Source organism: Grammomys surdaster, unplaced genomic scaffold (assembly GCF_004785775.1).
Source record: "Grammomys surdaster isolate TR1022 unplaced genomic scaffold, NIH_TR_1.0 242, whole genome shotgun sequence".
NCBI classification, from domain to species: domain Eukaryota; kingdom Metazoa; phylum Chordata; class Mammalia; order Rodentia; family Muridae; genus Grammomys; species Grammomys surdaster.
In genome coordinates, this window is record NW_021604687.1 from 8,218,955 (window position 1) to 8,231,936 (window position 12,982).

Consider the following 12,982-nt stretch of genomic DNA (forward strand, 5'->3'; position numbering starts at 1 on the left):
CCTACTTTTCCAAGACATCCCCTAACACATCCCCCTCACACCTCCTAGACTGTTTTAATCTTTGACTATGAGCATGCGTGCATCTGTGTGGAGGTATGCACACATGAGTACAGGTTTCTCAGAGGCCGTAGGCATCAGATCCCCCTGGAGCTAGAGTGATGAGCCAGTGTGAGCTACCCACCTTGGGTACTGGGAACCAAACTCAACACTACTCAAAGCAAGAGTAATATACATTATTAACAACTGAGCCATCTCTTCAGCATCCTTCTTGGGCCCGGACTGGACAGTCAACTCTCCAGATCTTGCATGAAGTCTCTAAGCCACACTAGGACCCATGGGCATATCCCTGGCCCTCATGTTGCATAAAACCTGGAAGTAGGCAGAGAGTTCTGATAGTGATCCCGTGATTCCAAAACCCCAGCATTGTTGTTCCTATATACGTATTCTATAACACTGAGGTCACACACGGTTGTGGATTGCCCTGGTGCTGTTTGTACTTGATGCTAATTCCACTTCCCCCAGAGGAGCTGTCTTGGATGAGGAGTGGATCAAACACTCAGGTGATTTCACGTGAACTTTCTTCCTATTTTTAACTGGTAAAATAAAGGCTAAAGCATGTGACTGGGGAGTGGAAAGGAAAGGTGGAGCTGGAAGTTTTAGAAAGGGAAGGAGAGGGAGGAGGAGGAGAGATGAAGAGAGGAAGGAGATGAGATGGAAGACAAAAGAAGATGGAGGAAGAAGATGAACCAGAAAGAGCCGCAAGTAGCTAGGGATGTCACAGATGGGCAATAGGATAGCGTAAGGTACATATGCACAATGTAGGTGTGCAGCTTGCATTTATAAACAAAACTCAATTGAGTTTTGTGTTCTTTGCGTGGGCATTTTAGGGTTGGAGATTTAGCATTATAAATCTAGCTGGTATATTATAAGTCTCTAGTGTTATCATTTCATAGGGCTAAGGGGATCTGAGCAAGTGGTAGCTGGCTTTCTACAGGCCAGCCACAGGGGGTAGATGGCCTGGGAAGTTCGAGTGACAGCTCCAAAGACAGCCAACTGGGGCTGGCCATGGGGGTGGGCGAGACCATTGACGTCAGTGCCTAGCCAAATTTAGAGTGGTTCATTTTTAAAACCACACACTACAGGCCACCACCCTCGCCATGCTATCCTCCGTGTCTCTCTGACCCTTGCATCATCCTTGCTTTTTTTCCTTTGATCAATACTTAATCCCTGCCCCCAGTCCAAAAGGCATTGGCATCTCCCGCCTTAGTGCTCCACACCAGTGCTCCCTGTCAGGCCACAATGCTCTGAAGATGTTTCTAGAGGCAGAAAATGACGGCACTGTATGAGACTTGCCCATCGTGGAGCTATGTCCTAGTGCTACAAATAAGGGGATGAGAACTAGCATGCCAGTAATGCCCAAGGCCATGACATCACAGCCTGTACCATGGTACCCTGTAAGAGGAAGTGAGTGAATGAGTGAGTGAGTGAGTGAGTGAGTGAGTGAGTGAGTGAGTGAGAATGACCAGCCCTATGGTCATGGGCAAGTGCACTTTCAGACTATGTAGATGAAGGTTTTCCACCAGAGACGAGAAAGACCAGCCATGCTGATACCTGGGGCCAGAGAGAACAACCAACCCCTGGAGACAGCTCAGCCTCCCCAAACCCTGCAGCAGGCACAAATGCAGACAACAGCAGAGGCAAGTGGGTATTGGGAAAGGTCTTCAGACTACCAGCTAAAACTGCATCCACCTAACAAAAATAATTGAGAAAGCCTTCTTCCCGGGCCCTGCTTTTTTTTTTTTACTGTAGACAACAGAGCAGTGAACCGTTGGGTTCTAGCTGAGCCAGCTGTTGTCCTGGGAGCTTTCTCCTAATTCCTGTTCCCTGAATAGCCCTGGAGCTGAGCAAATTGCAGTTGAAGGGGCTTCGTGAACAGATTCACACATTCAAAAACCACTCCCTGCGTACCAGAGAGTGTACAAAAGTTTGACTAACTAGTCAGAGACTATGGTGACTTCCTTCCAGCGGTCTGGTGGCCAGCTTTTCAAGCTTGAGACTTGAGTAATGTATACTGATTCCAGGAAGGCATTGCGGGACTTTCAGCTAAGTTGTAGAAACAAGGTTACAGGCCTTTAACCTAAATTCAATACTTTGCAAAATCATGGCTCATACCATGTGAAAACAAGGTTACAGGCCTTTAACCCGAATTCAATACTTTGCAAAATGGTGGCTCATACCATGTGGGGATTTGGAAGAGCGCACAAGAGTGATCTGTGGAGTCTGTCGGAATTGAGTGGTTCCAGGTTCTTGGTGTCTTGTTCAAAGAATGGAAGAGGCAAACAGAATGATGGAGTAACCAGGCCTTGATTCAGATGCTAACATGCAAAGTATGGATTATATACCCTGCAGAGGACACCATCATAAAATCAATTTTTTTCATTTTCCATTTTTACATGCATGTGCTCATTCACATACGTATGTGTATTTGAGTGTGTGTACACATGCATGAGGGGCCTGGGGTTGGTTTCAGGAGTCACCCTCAATTGTTTTTCCTCCTTCATTGAGGCAGAGACTCCCATTCAAAGCCAGAGTGTGTAGTGTTGCTTGTCTCCTTAGTGAACTTGTTCTGGGGATCCTGTGTCTGTCATCTGAGGCTAGAATCGCTGCAGAATACCAAGTCTACTGGGCCTTCATGTGGGCTCTAGGGGTCTAAACTCTGGTCCTCATTTTTGTGTGGCAAAAGCATCTCCCACACCTGTCAATCACCATGTGTGCCATCAACAAGGAGCCTGATAATGAACCTGATGTGTTGGAGAACCATGTCTTTCCTGGCTGCATTAGCCTCACGCCCCAGACAGATCTCATGTCATAAGGAACGCTTAGTTTCTTCCTTCATTCTAAACTAATGACCTTGTTTTTGTTTTTGTTTTTTCTCCTGTGATCTCTCTGCTCTTCGGACCCAGGCCCTGGCGTACCCACTGTTACCGTGCATAACACCACGGATAAGAGAAGTAAGTATTGTTCCTCTTAAATCTTTCTGAGCTTCAGGAGTGAAAGCCAAGGTTTGAGAGACAGTCTACCCCACCCCCACTTGGACCCCTCTGGGAGCCTGTTCTGGCTAAATAAAAACGATCACGAGGACCAATGTGACCCAGCTGAAGCTCTGGGTCCCTGAAAATGTCTAAGATCCAGAATAACCTGTGAGTGCTGAGGTTGGGTGGCCATTCCCTGGGTACCCAGATCATGGCTGACCTTCTGGGTGTAGTTCATGACCTGCTGGATTTGGACGTCAGTCAGGAGGAGGAGGCTTCACTCTTGCCTCCTCTAAGGCCTGCTCTGAGAACAAGGCTCCATAGGTACTCAGAGGTTTATCTGCCTGCAGGTCAGAGAGTCATATCCGTGATGTGGAAGAATCATACTACAGGGTGATTCAGACAGGGTTACATGGGATAGAGAGATGGCTTAGCCATTAAAGGGTAAGGCTCACAACCAAATTAATAAGAGTTACCTGAGGATTGTTAGGACCTTGGGGAGACCTGAGGGAGGGCCATGACCGTGCCTATGACCCAAGAGAGTGACGAAGCTCAACTCCAAACACAGCCAGAGCACAGAGTAGATAGACGGGAGATCACTGAGAGCAGACAGTGGCAGGAGCTCTTGCTGATGGCCTTGTTCTTGCTGTGGTCAAGCTGAGGAGGTGGACATCAGGGGTAAGAACAAGGATGTGGTCAGACAGGCCAGGGTGATCATAAGATTCTTACTAAACTGACCCAGCAGGGGGCTCCCTGAGACTACACAATACAAGCCAAAGACTGGCCAGGGGTCAAGGTCAAGTCCCAGGTAGAAAGGTCGTGGAGGAATCTGAGTCCAGTGGGTCTTCCAAAGCACAGGACTTTCAGGATCTTCACCCTCTGAAGGAACTTGTAGGTCTTCACCACAGCACCAGGTGGAGGCTGCCACGTGCACCGTGTGTTTGAGAAAGCAGAATCCTAGATGTGGTGGATGATAAAGCTGAGAAGTAAAGGGACTGTGCCCTTCCTTGGGCCCTCCTTTCTCCTGTCCCCAAAAGGCCCCATCTCTCCTCTGCCACTACCCTTCTGACCAAGACCCCTCAGTTATATATCCTGCCCTGGAGAATCAAACATACATGCAGCTTCAGGGTCAAACGCTTGTAGCTGGATGAAGTAGATATGGTTAAAGAGACAACATGTCAAATCACGGGAGCAGTCTGCCAGCCTGGGGTGTGTTTAAAGGTTCAGAATTCTAGCATGAGTCATCAATCCAGAAGTAAGTAGGTGATAAGATTCCTTAAATGCAAAGGAAGTTGGAACTGGAGTTTGGCTTGGTTGATAGAATGCTCTCCCAGTATTCACCAAGCCATGGGTTCGGTCCCCAGCACCACCTAAACTGTGTACAGCGGCACACACATGTCACTCACACACCAGGGAATAGACAGAAGGAGGAATAGTTCAAAGGTGTCCTCGGCTACACAGCAAACTCGAGGGCAGAGAGTTGAGGCCAGCCTGAACTCCATGAGACCCTGTCTCAAAGAAGGAAGGAGGGACAGAGGGAAGGAGGCAGGGAGGGTAGGAGGCTGGGTAAGCTTCACCCTTGCCTGGGGGCTGTCCTAAGAGACTGGGAGGTTTGAAGATCTGGAGTTTCAGTACATGTTCCCTGAAAGATTCTGGTGTAACTGCTTGGTGTCACCATCTACCAAAATGCTGCCCACCCCAGTGGTCACCGTAGGGCAGAAACCTGGCTATCCGATTGAGCTACAGCTTCCAACCCAAGTGGCCTCTGTGGTCTTCAACAGCATAAGAAGTCGCTCCTGGTGTCTTCACTTAAAAATCAGGCTGCCGCACAGTCTCTGAATTGCCTCCCTTAAGAAAGCATCTGCTGCAGCTGGGGGTGATGGTGCAGGCAGGTGGAGCTCTGTGAGTTCGAGGACATCCTAATCTACATTAGAGTTCCAGAACAGCCAGACCTACATAATAAAGAGGCCTTGCCCTGCCTCCTCAAAGAAACAAAAAACAAAAAGCCCTGCGTGTAGCCAGTCGTGATGTCACACATCTTTAACCCTAGCATTCAAGAGCCAGAGGCAGGCCTGGTCTACATAGAGAGAGTTCCAGAACAGCCAGAAACACAAGAGAAACCTTGTCTAGAAAAAGAAGAGAAGAGGAAGAGGGGGAGAGGAAGAGGAGGAGGAGGAAGAGGAAAAGGGAGAATAGAATGAGGAAGGGGAGGAAAGGGGGGAGGGAGAGGAGGGGAAGAGGAAGAAGGGGAGGAAGCATAGCTGTTTGTATTAAGTATGTGCTGACATGTAAGAGTTTGTGGGTAACTCCCTGATACTCTATGAGGTGTTCTCCCTTCATACAACCTGATGTTTTGCTGAGAACTGAACAGGATGAGTGCTGTGGCTGTATATCCTTGCCCGTGCCTCCTTCCTACCTGAGCCATGGCATTAGTCACCCGAGATCCCCACTTCCACCTGTGTGTGGCATGCATCGTCTGTGTCTATTTTCCCTAAGTGTGAGGAGACAGTTGTATTGGATTAGGGTCCACCCTAGTAACCTCACCTTAACACTGATCTTTTTTGTAAGTAAGGTCACCTTCACAGGGGCCGAGAGTTACAGCTTCAACATCTTGTGGGGGATACTAGTATGTAGTTCAACCCACATGTGACAACACAACACCTTCTCTGTGCAGCCCAGTTCTCACACTTTTGGGTGCCCTTGGATATGAAACGCACAGAATCTTCACCATACAGGAGACCTACAGGTTTCCAGGAAAGAGAGTGTGTGGGCGGGACACACTGTCTGTCACCACCCCGCATCAGTTACACTGGCTGGAACCCTGTCAGGAGGTGCTCTGGTATACTGTAGCTCACAACCATCTCGAACTGCATTTTCAGGGGATCCAACATCCTCTTCTGGCCACCATGGGCATTGCACACATGTGGCACACAGGCATACATGCAGGCAAAACCGTCATACACATAAAATAAAAATAAATAAATATTTCTTTTTAAAACAAGTTTAAATACAACCTGTGCTTTATTACAAGACCCTGTCCAAAAAAAAAAAAGAAAACAAAAAAAAAAAACCTAAAATGCCAACTGGTGGATTACAAACACTATCTGGTGCTCCTCACAGGGTCCTCTTTCCTCTCTCCATGAGGGTGATAAGACAGGCAGGGTCTGCTCCATTTCACTGAGGAGGAGGAGGTTACAGGCATGCCAGGAATACTGTGTGCATTTGTGGATTTCTCAGCATAGCTTAGGAGAATGGAGGCCTGAACCTTGGGTAAATTTCCCAAGTGCCCTAGCGGCAGGCTGCATTTCCAGTCAAATTAGCGTGACTCCTCTAAATACATTTTCCCTTATGTCCCCAACCCAAAAATCTAAAATCCAAACACTCCGAAATCCGGACTTCTTGAATATAAACATGTTGGCACGTGATCAGCCACAGTCACAGTACAGGGCCACTGGTAGGTAACACCATCTAAAATCACCTTCAGGCCAAGTAGTCACCGTGTCCATGAAACAAAAAAGCATTCTAGTGTTCAGACTTGTGTCTCGTGCCCAGATAGGCTTTGGAACATGCAGAGACTCTAAAATCTAAAAGAACAAGAAATCTGAAGCTCCCTCTTACCTGCCCGACACTCCAGTGAGCAGGTCTCAGCCCATAGCTGCTGTCTGCTTAGCTGCCAGGACCTCAGAGCGTCATCACTGAGGAAACAGTAGCTACTGAGACACCTCTTCCAATCTCTCTGCATGCAATTGGCTGAGGAAACTCTTGAGTCTGTGGCATTGGCACCTTCTACTGCTAGGCCAGGGTGTACAAAGCCCGTTGGGCTCCTTCCCTGTTGGGAGAGCACCTCTTAGTAGCCCTTGGGCTTCTCTGAGGAAAGCCAGAGTTCATTCAGAGGGGCAGCATGCAGACCGTCAAGCTCAAGGAAAGGTGGTTCTGGGGAAACTGCAGGACACTTTGCCTTGAGCAGCCTGTGTGTCAGGAGCACAGTAAAGAGGTTGGGCCGTCAGGAGGTCTATGACTGGACAACAATAGGGCTCATCATTCTGTTTTAACCCAGCCCTGTTTGTAAAGTTGGAATTGCTGCTAACAGAGATCTTGGTCTTCCCTGGCATCATCCCCAGCCTCCCTGCCCCTGGGGATACTTGACTTTTCCCTCCTTTAGAAAATCACATCTCCAAACAGAGCCTGTGGAGTGTTTCACAGATGTGACGCCGAATAATTTAAAAGCTGTTTCCTTAAGAATGTCATTATCGTGGGTACCAAAGGCCACTCCTATGTCTGAGGCGTCCCACCATGTAGAGATGGAGAAAGGAGAAAACAGCAGTGAAGCCACACCTGCATGCTCCTGGTTCACGTAGACAGCAGAACAAGGCAGATGCCGACTACGGCCCCGTGTGGGAAAGAGCTGGGATCACAAACTGTTCACCTGCCTTGTCACGTCTCCCGAGAGAAGATGAACGGGCTGGGGACATCACCTGAGCCGTGTGTGTGGATACCCCCTCCTGCCTACCTGTCCTAAAAGCCAGTTCAGGAGCCCTGAAGTCCAGTCAGGCTTCCCGGTTTCCACAACTCAATCCCACAGAAGACAGCTTTCCCCCTTCCCCATGTTTGATGCAGTCTATTTGGGGGTTGGCTGGTTGATTGGGGGATATTTGTCGCAGTATTTATTTGTTGCACACACTTTAAAAAATGTCCGATACCCCCAGCCCTGACAGCTGTTTTTTTGTAAAGGTCAGACCCATCCCAGTTGACATCTGGCAGTTGTCTCTCTGTCCCTCTGAGCATACTGAGAAGCCATACCCACCTTCCCTACCCAGTACTGAGTACCACCCACTAGGCACAAATCCCTCGAGAAGGTGGAACACAGTTGTAAAGGTTCTCTGTGCAGGGCCTGCGGTCACTTGTCAGACTCCTCTCCTAGGACACTTCTGGTATCAGTGGGCAGTAGGGACAGGAAGGCTTCATTGGTAAAGAGGGCCCAAGGTCACTGGTAGTAAGGAGGGAGGGGACAGGGAGGGAGAGAAGGGTTTAAGAGCCACCTTGTGAGATGAGGATGTCGCTCAGTTGTGCTTGCCTGTCATGCATAGAGCCCTGGGTTTGCTCCCTGGCACCAGCCAGCATGGTTTTGTACTTGAAATCCTAGCACTCGGGGGTAACGGGGTAAGAGGCAGGAAGATCAAAAGTTCAAGGTCATTTTCAGGCTTATAGCAAGTTGAGGCTAGCCTGAGTTACCCAAGATCCCATCCCTAAAAAATGAAACAGATCCACCTTGTCCCTAAAGTCCATGTGACCATGGAATAGAGTCTTGCATATTTTCAATAGCTCTTGGTCCTCAAACACCTGACTCTTCTCTGGCCCAAGCAGAGCAGGGCAAGGCCCTACAGTGGATCTCTTTTGGCAAGTGACAAAGCCAAGTAGACACTCATCTGCTGTGGCACCTGTCCCAAGACAGCACTAGAGACTTCCAGGCTGTGGTTACAGGTTGTAGTTCTGCTCTCAGGAAGTTTAGCCAGGTCTCAGTTGAGACAGCCTGCCCAGCCACAGCCATGGAGAACATCCTGATAACAGGACCTGTGTACAATGCACAAATGCAGAGGCAGGCATCACTTCTCTATCCTGGTACCTGATTTAACCCCAGTTCTTACAGCACACAGAGCAAGTTTACATCTAAAACTACAGTTTTCAGATATTTAAGGAGCACTTTGGTAGCCAGGAAAAAAAGGCAGGCAGATGAGATGGTATACACCTTTAATCCCAGGCCTGGAATCAAGGACAGAGGCCTGTGGAATTCTATGAGTTTAGGCCAGTGTGTTCTACATAGTGAGTTCCAGGCCAGCCAAGACTACTTGTCTAGACACATCCCATTTAGATGTAAACCGAACCAACAGTCCACAAATCATTCGTTAGAGCAGTGGTTCTCAACCTTCTCAATTGCTACTTCATAACTGTAATTTTCTACTGTTGTGAATTGTGGTGTAAATATCTGATATGCAGGATATCTGGTATGTGACTCCTGTGAAGGGTGGTTCAACCCACAGGTTGAGAACCACTGCATTGTGGTTTGAGTTGTTTTCTGAGAGCTTTTCCTGAAGAAAGAGCTGCATGGGGCTCAGTGGGAGAGAACTTGCCTAGCTAGCATTCACACAGCCCTGGATTCCAACCTAGGCACCAAACAGAAAAGAAAAAGAAAAACTGGGCCAACAAAGTTTTCATTGGGACAGAGTCTTGACAGGATCCTGTGGGATCTGAGTTTGTTCCTACCTTCAAATCTTCCAACGGTTTTAAAACATTTCTTCTTAAAAAGTCATTTTTTGCATCTTTCATTTTACTGTTTAAACTGATGCTGGCATTTTCCCCGCCCCCTCTCACCCTCAGCACGCTCTATGCCGATGTCCTACAGGCATGAAATCATCTAGATGTTTTTACAGTTTCTGTGTCTGTAAGGTCACACCGAAGTGTCATGTGACCACACAAAGCAGTTATAACATGCTACCTGTGCTACCGCCATTCAGTATAACGGGGATGACCTCCCCCAGTGATGTAGCTGCGGTACATGAATGGGCATCTCCTCCTAATCCCTGAACAGCGGTGAGAGAGAACGCACATTCTCCTGCTTCTGTGGTAACTGGGCCCTTTGTTTTCTGAGGATATTCCAAAAATGTTGGAATAGACAGATGAGAAGACTTATAATAACTCCACTACTTACTTTAATTTTATTTCCTGTAGTGTGTGTCTATTCTGCACCTCACTTGGCTGCTCTGTGCCTTCAGAGGCCAGAAGAGGGCACTGGATCCTCTGGTACAGGAGTTACACCTGTGAGTCCCGTGTGGGTACTGAGAATTCCCTGGAAGAACAGCTGCTGCTCTTAACCTCTGAGCCACCTCTCCAGCCCCTCTATTTTTTTTTAAACTCCTTCCAGGTTACATACCAAAAAAAAAATGCCAATTGTTATCCAAGGATAACAATTAGAGGTGTATTTATTTATTTATTTATTTTTCTTTCTTTCTTTCTTTTTTTTTTTTTTTTTTTTTGGTTTTTCGAGACAGGGTTTCTCTGTGTAGCCTTGGCTATCCTGGAACTCACTCTGTAGACCAGGCTGGCCTCGAACTCAGAAATCCACCTGCCTCTGCCTCCCAAGTGCTGGGATTAAAGGCATGTGCCACCACTGCCCGGCGAGGTGTATGTATTTCAAGCTTAGTCAGATCCCTTGACTGTTTTGTTGATGTCAAAGGGCCAGACACCTTCTGTGTTGGCAGAGAGTCCTTCCCATCACCATGAGTTGTCTAGATCAACCCAGACTCGGGGGCCCCAAGTCCTCAGTGTGGAGCCCACCTGCTGGCAAAGGGCAGGAATAGATAAGGCACTCAGAAGTCTGTTACCCTGTGTATGAGCCCTTGGAAAGGATGTGGGAACACTCACACTGGGCAGAGACCTCGGAATCAATTCCACAAAACCTTCTGTTGGTTGTGAAAAGTCTTCTGAACCCCAGAGATGCACACAGCAATGTTCTGGGATGGGTCAATGGCCAGCTTTGTTTAAGGTCTTAGCATCGAATCTTAGATAAGTTGGCACATAACAAATATCAAATGGAGAATAAGCCAGGTGTGTAGTGTCCACACCCTCAGGGATGCCTGCAGAGAGAACCAGGAGAGACCTAGAGACCTCACTCCCTGCAAACAGCTCTCAGGGGACACTGGAGAACCAGCAGCTGACCAGGGTGCCAAACACAGCATGATCCTCCATGAACATAGTACCCCTAGGTGTTGTACACACACAGCAGCCCTCATTATGAATGGGCATCCATTCATATCCGGCATTGATGCTGGAGTCTAGAAAGAAGAGCACTTATCTGACCCTACCTTCTAGATGTTCAGTGTCTAGCCAGAAAATCAAGGAAAGGAGATATGGCCCAAAAAACAATCACTCTGCATCACAAACTGTCAAGCTGACTGTAACAAGAAAACAGGGCTTGGAGTGAAGAGAGGTCTGAGGTGGACTGAGTTGAACTATCTTTATACTTCTGGGTCTGTTCTTTGAGTTAGCTGAGGGATATCGGTAGCCCCAGGGTTGATGGATGCTCTCTACCACAAAGAGCAAGGACAAGGAAGAATAGTGCATAGGGAAGCAAAGAAAAAAAGCCATTGGAGATGAGGGAGCGGGACTGCCTGACCATCAGATACCCACGCAGCACAGAGCTGCAGGAGAAGCAGTGTGCACATCTGTTCACACAGCCTGGAGAGTCAAAGTCTACAGAAAAGAAACCTGCACCTGAGGGCCTAGGTAGCCCTTTCCCCTCTAGATCAGTTGCTTTTGATTTCCATTGTAATTTGACCACTAGTTTCCAATGACTCGGCAGAGCCAGAGCGGTGATTGCTCCAAGCCCCAGGGCCTTGTGGGAACAGCCCGTGGGCCACACAGCCAGGGGAGTGGCTTCCTGAGTAGGCGTTTGTCTCTGTGGGCTCACTGTGTCCAGATCTGATAATAGCTAATTCCACCAAATATTAGAGGGGCTCACATTTAATTAAGGAGTGGCCATGTGCGTGCTGCAGCCTGGAGGTCCCTGCTGCCGCGGAGTCAAAAGCAGAGTCCTCGGGGAACGCACCGATCTTTTCTTGTATCTCCTCTGAGCTCCTGCCCTCTTTGAATGCAATTAGGGGAACAAATAAACGAGCTTAACTCAACTCCCCCGTGAGACCGCCAGTTCTCCGCTGATAAACCCGGCTGTGTGGGCAATCATTAAATGAGAAATCTAATATTTAACTAAATTTAATAGTCTGTTGCTTTGGTGCTCTTCTGCAGAAGGTGGGATTTCAATAGAGAGAAGCAAGCTATTCAAAGGCGGCCTGAATAGTCGTTGAGCGATTAGAACCTGCTAAGCCCCACACAAGGCCAAAGCTGACAGGGCTGGAGGTGGGTGATGGGCCTTTGGCTATCTCTGCACTCGCTCTAGGAAAGCCTAGCTCAGAGGACAGCCACACGTATTCGTGATCCAAGTTTGAACCTCTCCCTCCAGAACAGCATGTAAGATTGCAGAGTGACATTCAGAGACAGATCATGTGAATTACATTTAAGGAGAGTTGCGCCAATTGCAAGAGGCTCTGGGTAGGTCCTGGTACCTTCTTGCTCTCACAGATGAATTTCCCATAGGGCCCTGGTGGCAGAAGCTGGGTGAGACGGATGTGCTCATTTTTGCTGATTGTGCTAATACCCATGAGCTCCCCCGTTTGCAGCCACGTCACCCCCCACTCCTCGCACACCCCAGGTTCCTTCCCCATGCCACACCTAGATCAGTTCACACACTCAGGCAGAGCGGTAACCATGGAAGGTTCTTCCCAGGTTGTGTTAGAGCTGTGATGAAACACCATGACCAAAAGCAACTTGAAGAGGAAAGGGTTAGCCAGGCAGTGGTGGCGCACGCCTTTAATCCCAGCACTTGGGAGGTAGAAGCAGGCAGATTTCTGAGTTCGAGGCCAGCCTGGTCTACAGAGTGAGTTCCAGGACAGCCAGGGCTACACAGAGAAACCCTGTCTCGAAAAACAAAAACAAAAACAAAAAAAAGAAAGAAGAAGAAGGAGGAGGAGGAAGAGGAGGAGGGGGAGGAGGAGGAGGAGGAAAGGGTTTACTCCATCTTATAGCTCATCTAGGTTACTCCAGGCAGGAACCTGGAGGGAAAGACTGAAGCAGAGGCCATGGGGCAGTGCTGCTTACTAGCTTGCTCCGCGTGGAGTGCTCGGCTTACTTTCTTATAGAACCCAGGACCACTAGCCTAGGGATGGCACCACCCACAAGGAGTTGGGCCCTCCCACATCGGTGATCAATCAATAAAATGCACTACAGGCCTGTCTATAGGCCTATTTTATGGAGGCATTCTCTCCATTGAGGTTCCCTATTCCCAGATGACTCTAGCTTGTATCGAGTTACCGTAAACCTAGCCAGCACAAGGGTTATAT

At 48.3% G+C, this 12,982-nt stretch overlaps 1 protein-coding gene across 1 annotated transcript in view; it reads left to right on the top strand.

The window, feature by feature from the left end:
- Dpp6 (dipeptidyl peptidase like 6) overlaps positions 1-12,982 on the top strand; it is a 613,823-nt gene that overhangs the window by 582,628 nt on the left and 18,213 nt on the right. Inside the window, exon 17 of the mRNA XM_028774777.1 lies at positions 2,964-3,011. Coding sequence (XP_028630610.1) covers positions 2,964-3,011 — 48 coding nt within the window. The remainder of the gene's footprint in view (positions 1-2,963; positions 3,012-12,982) is intronic.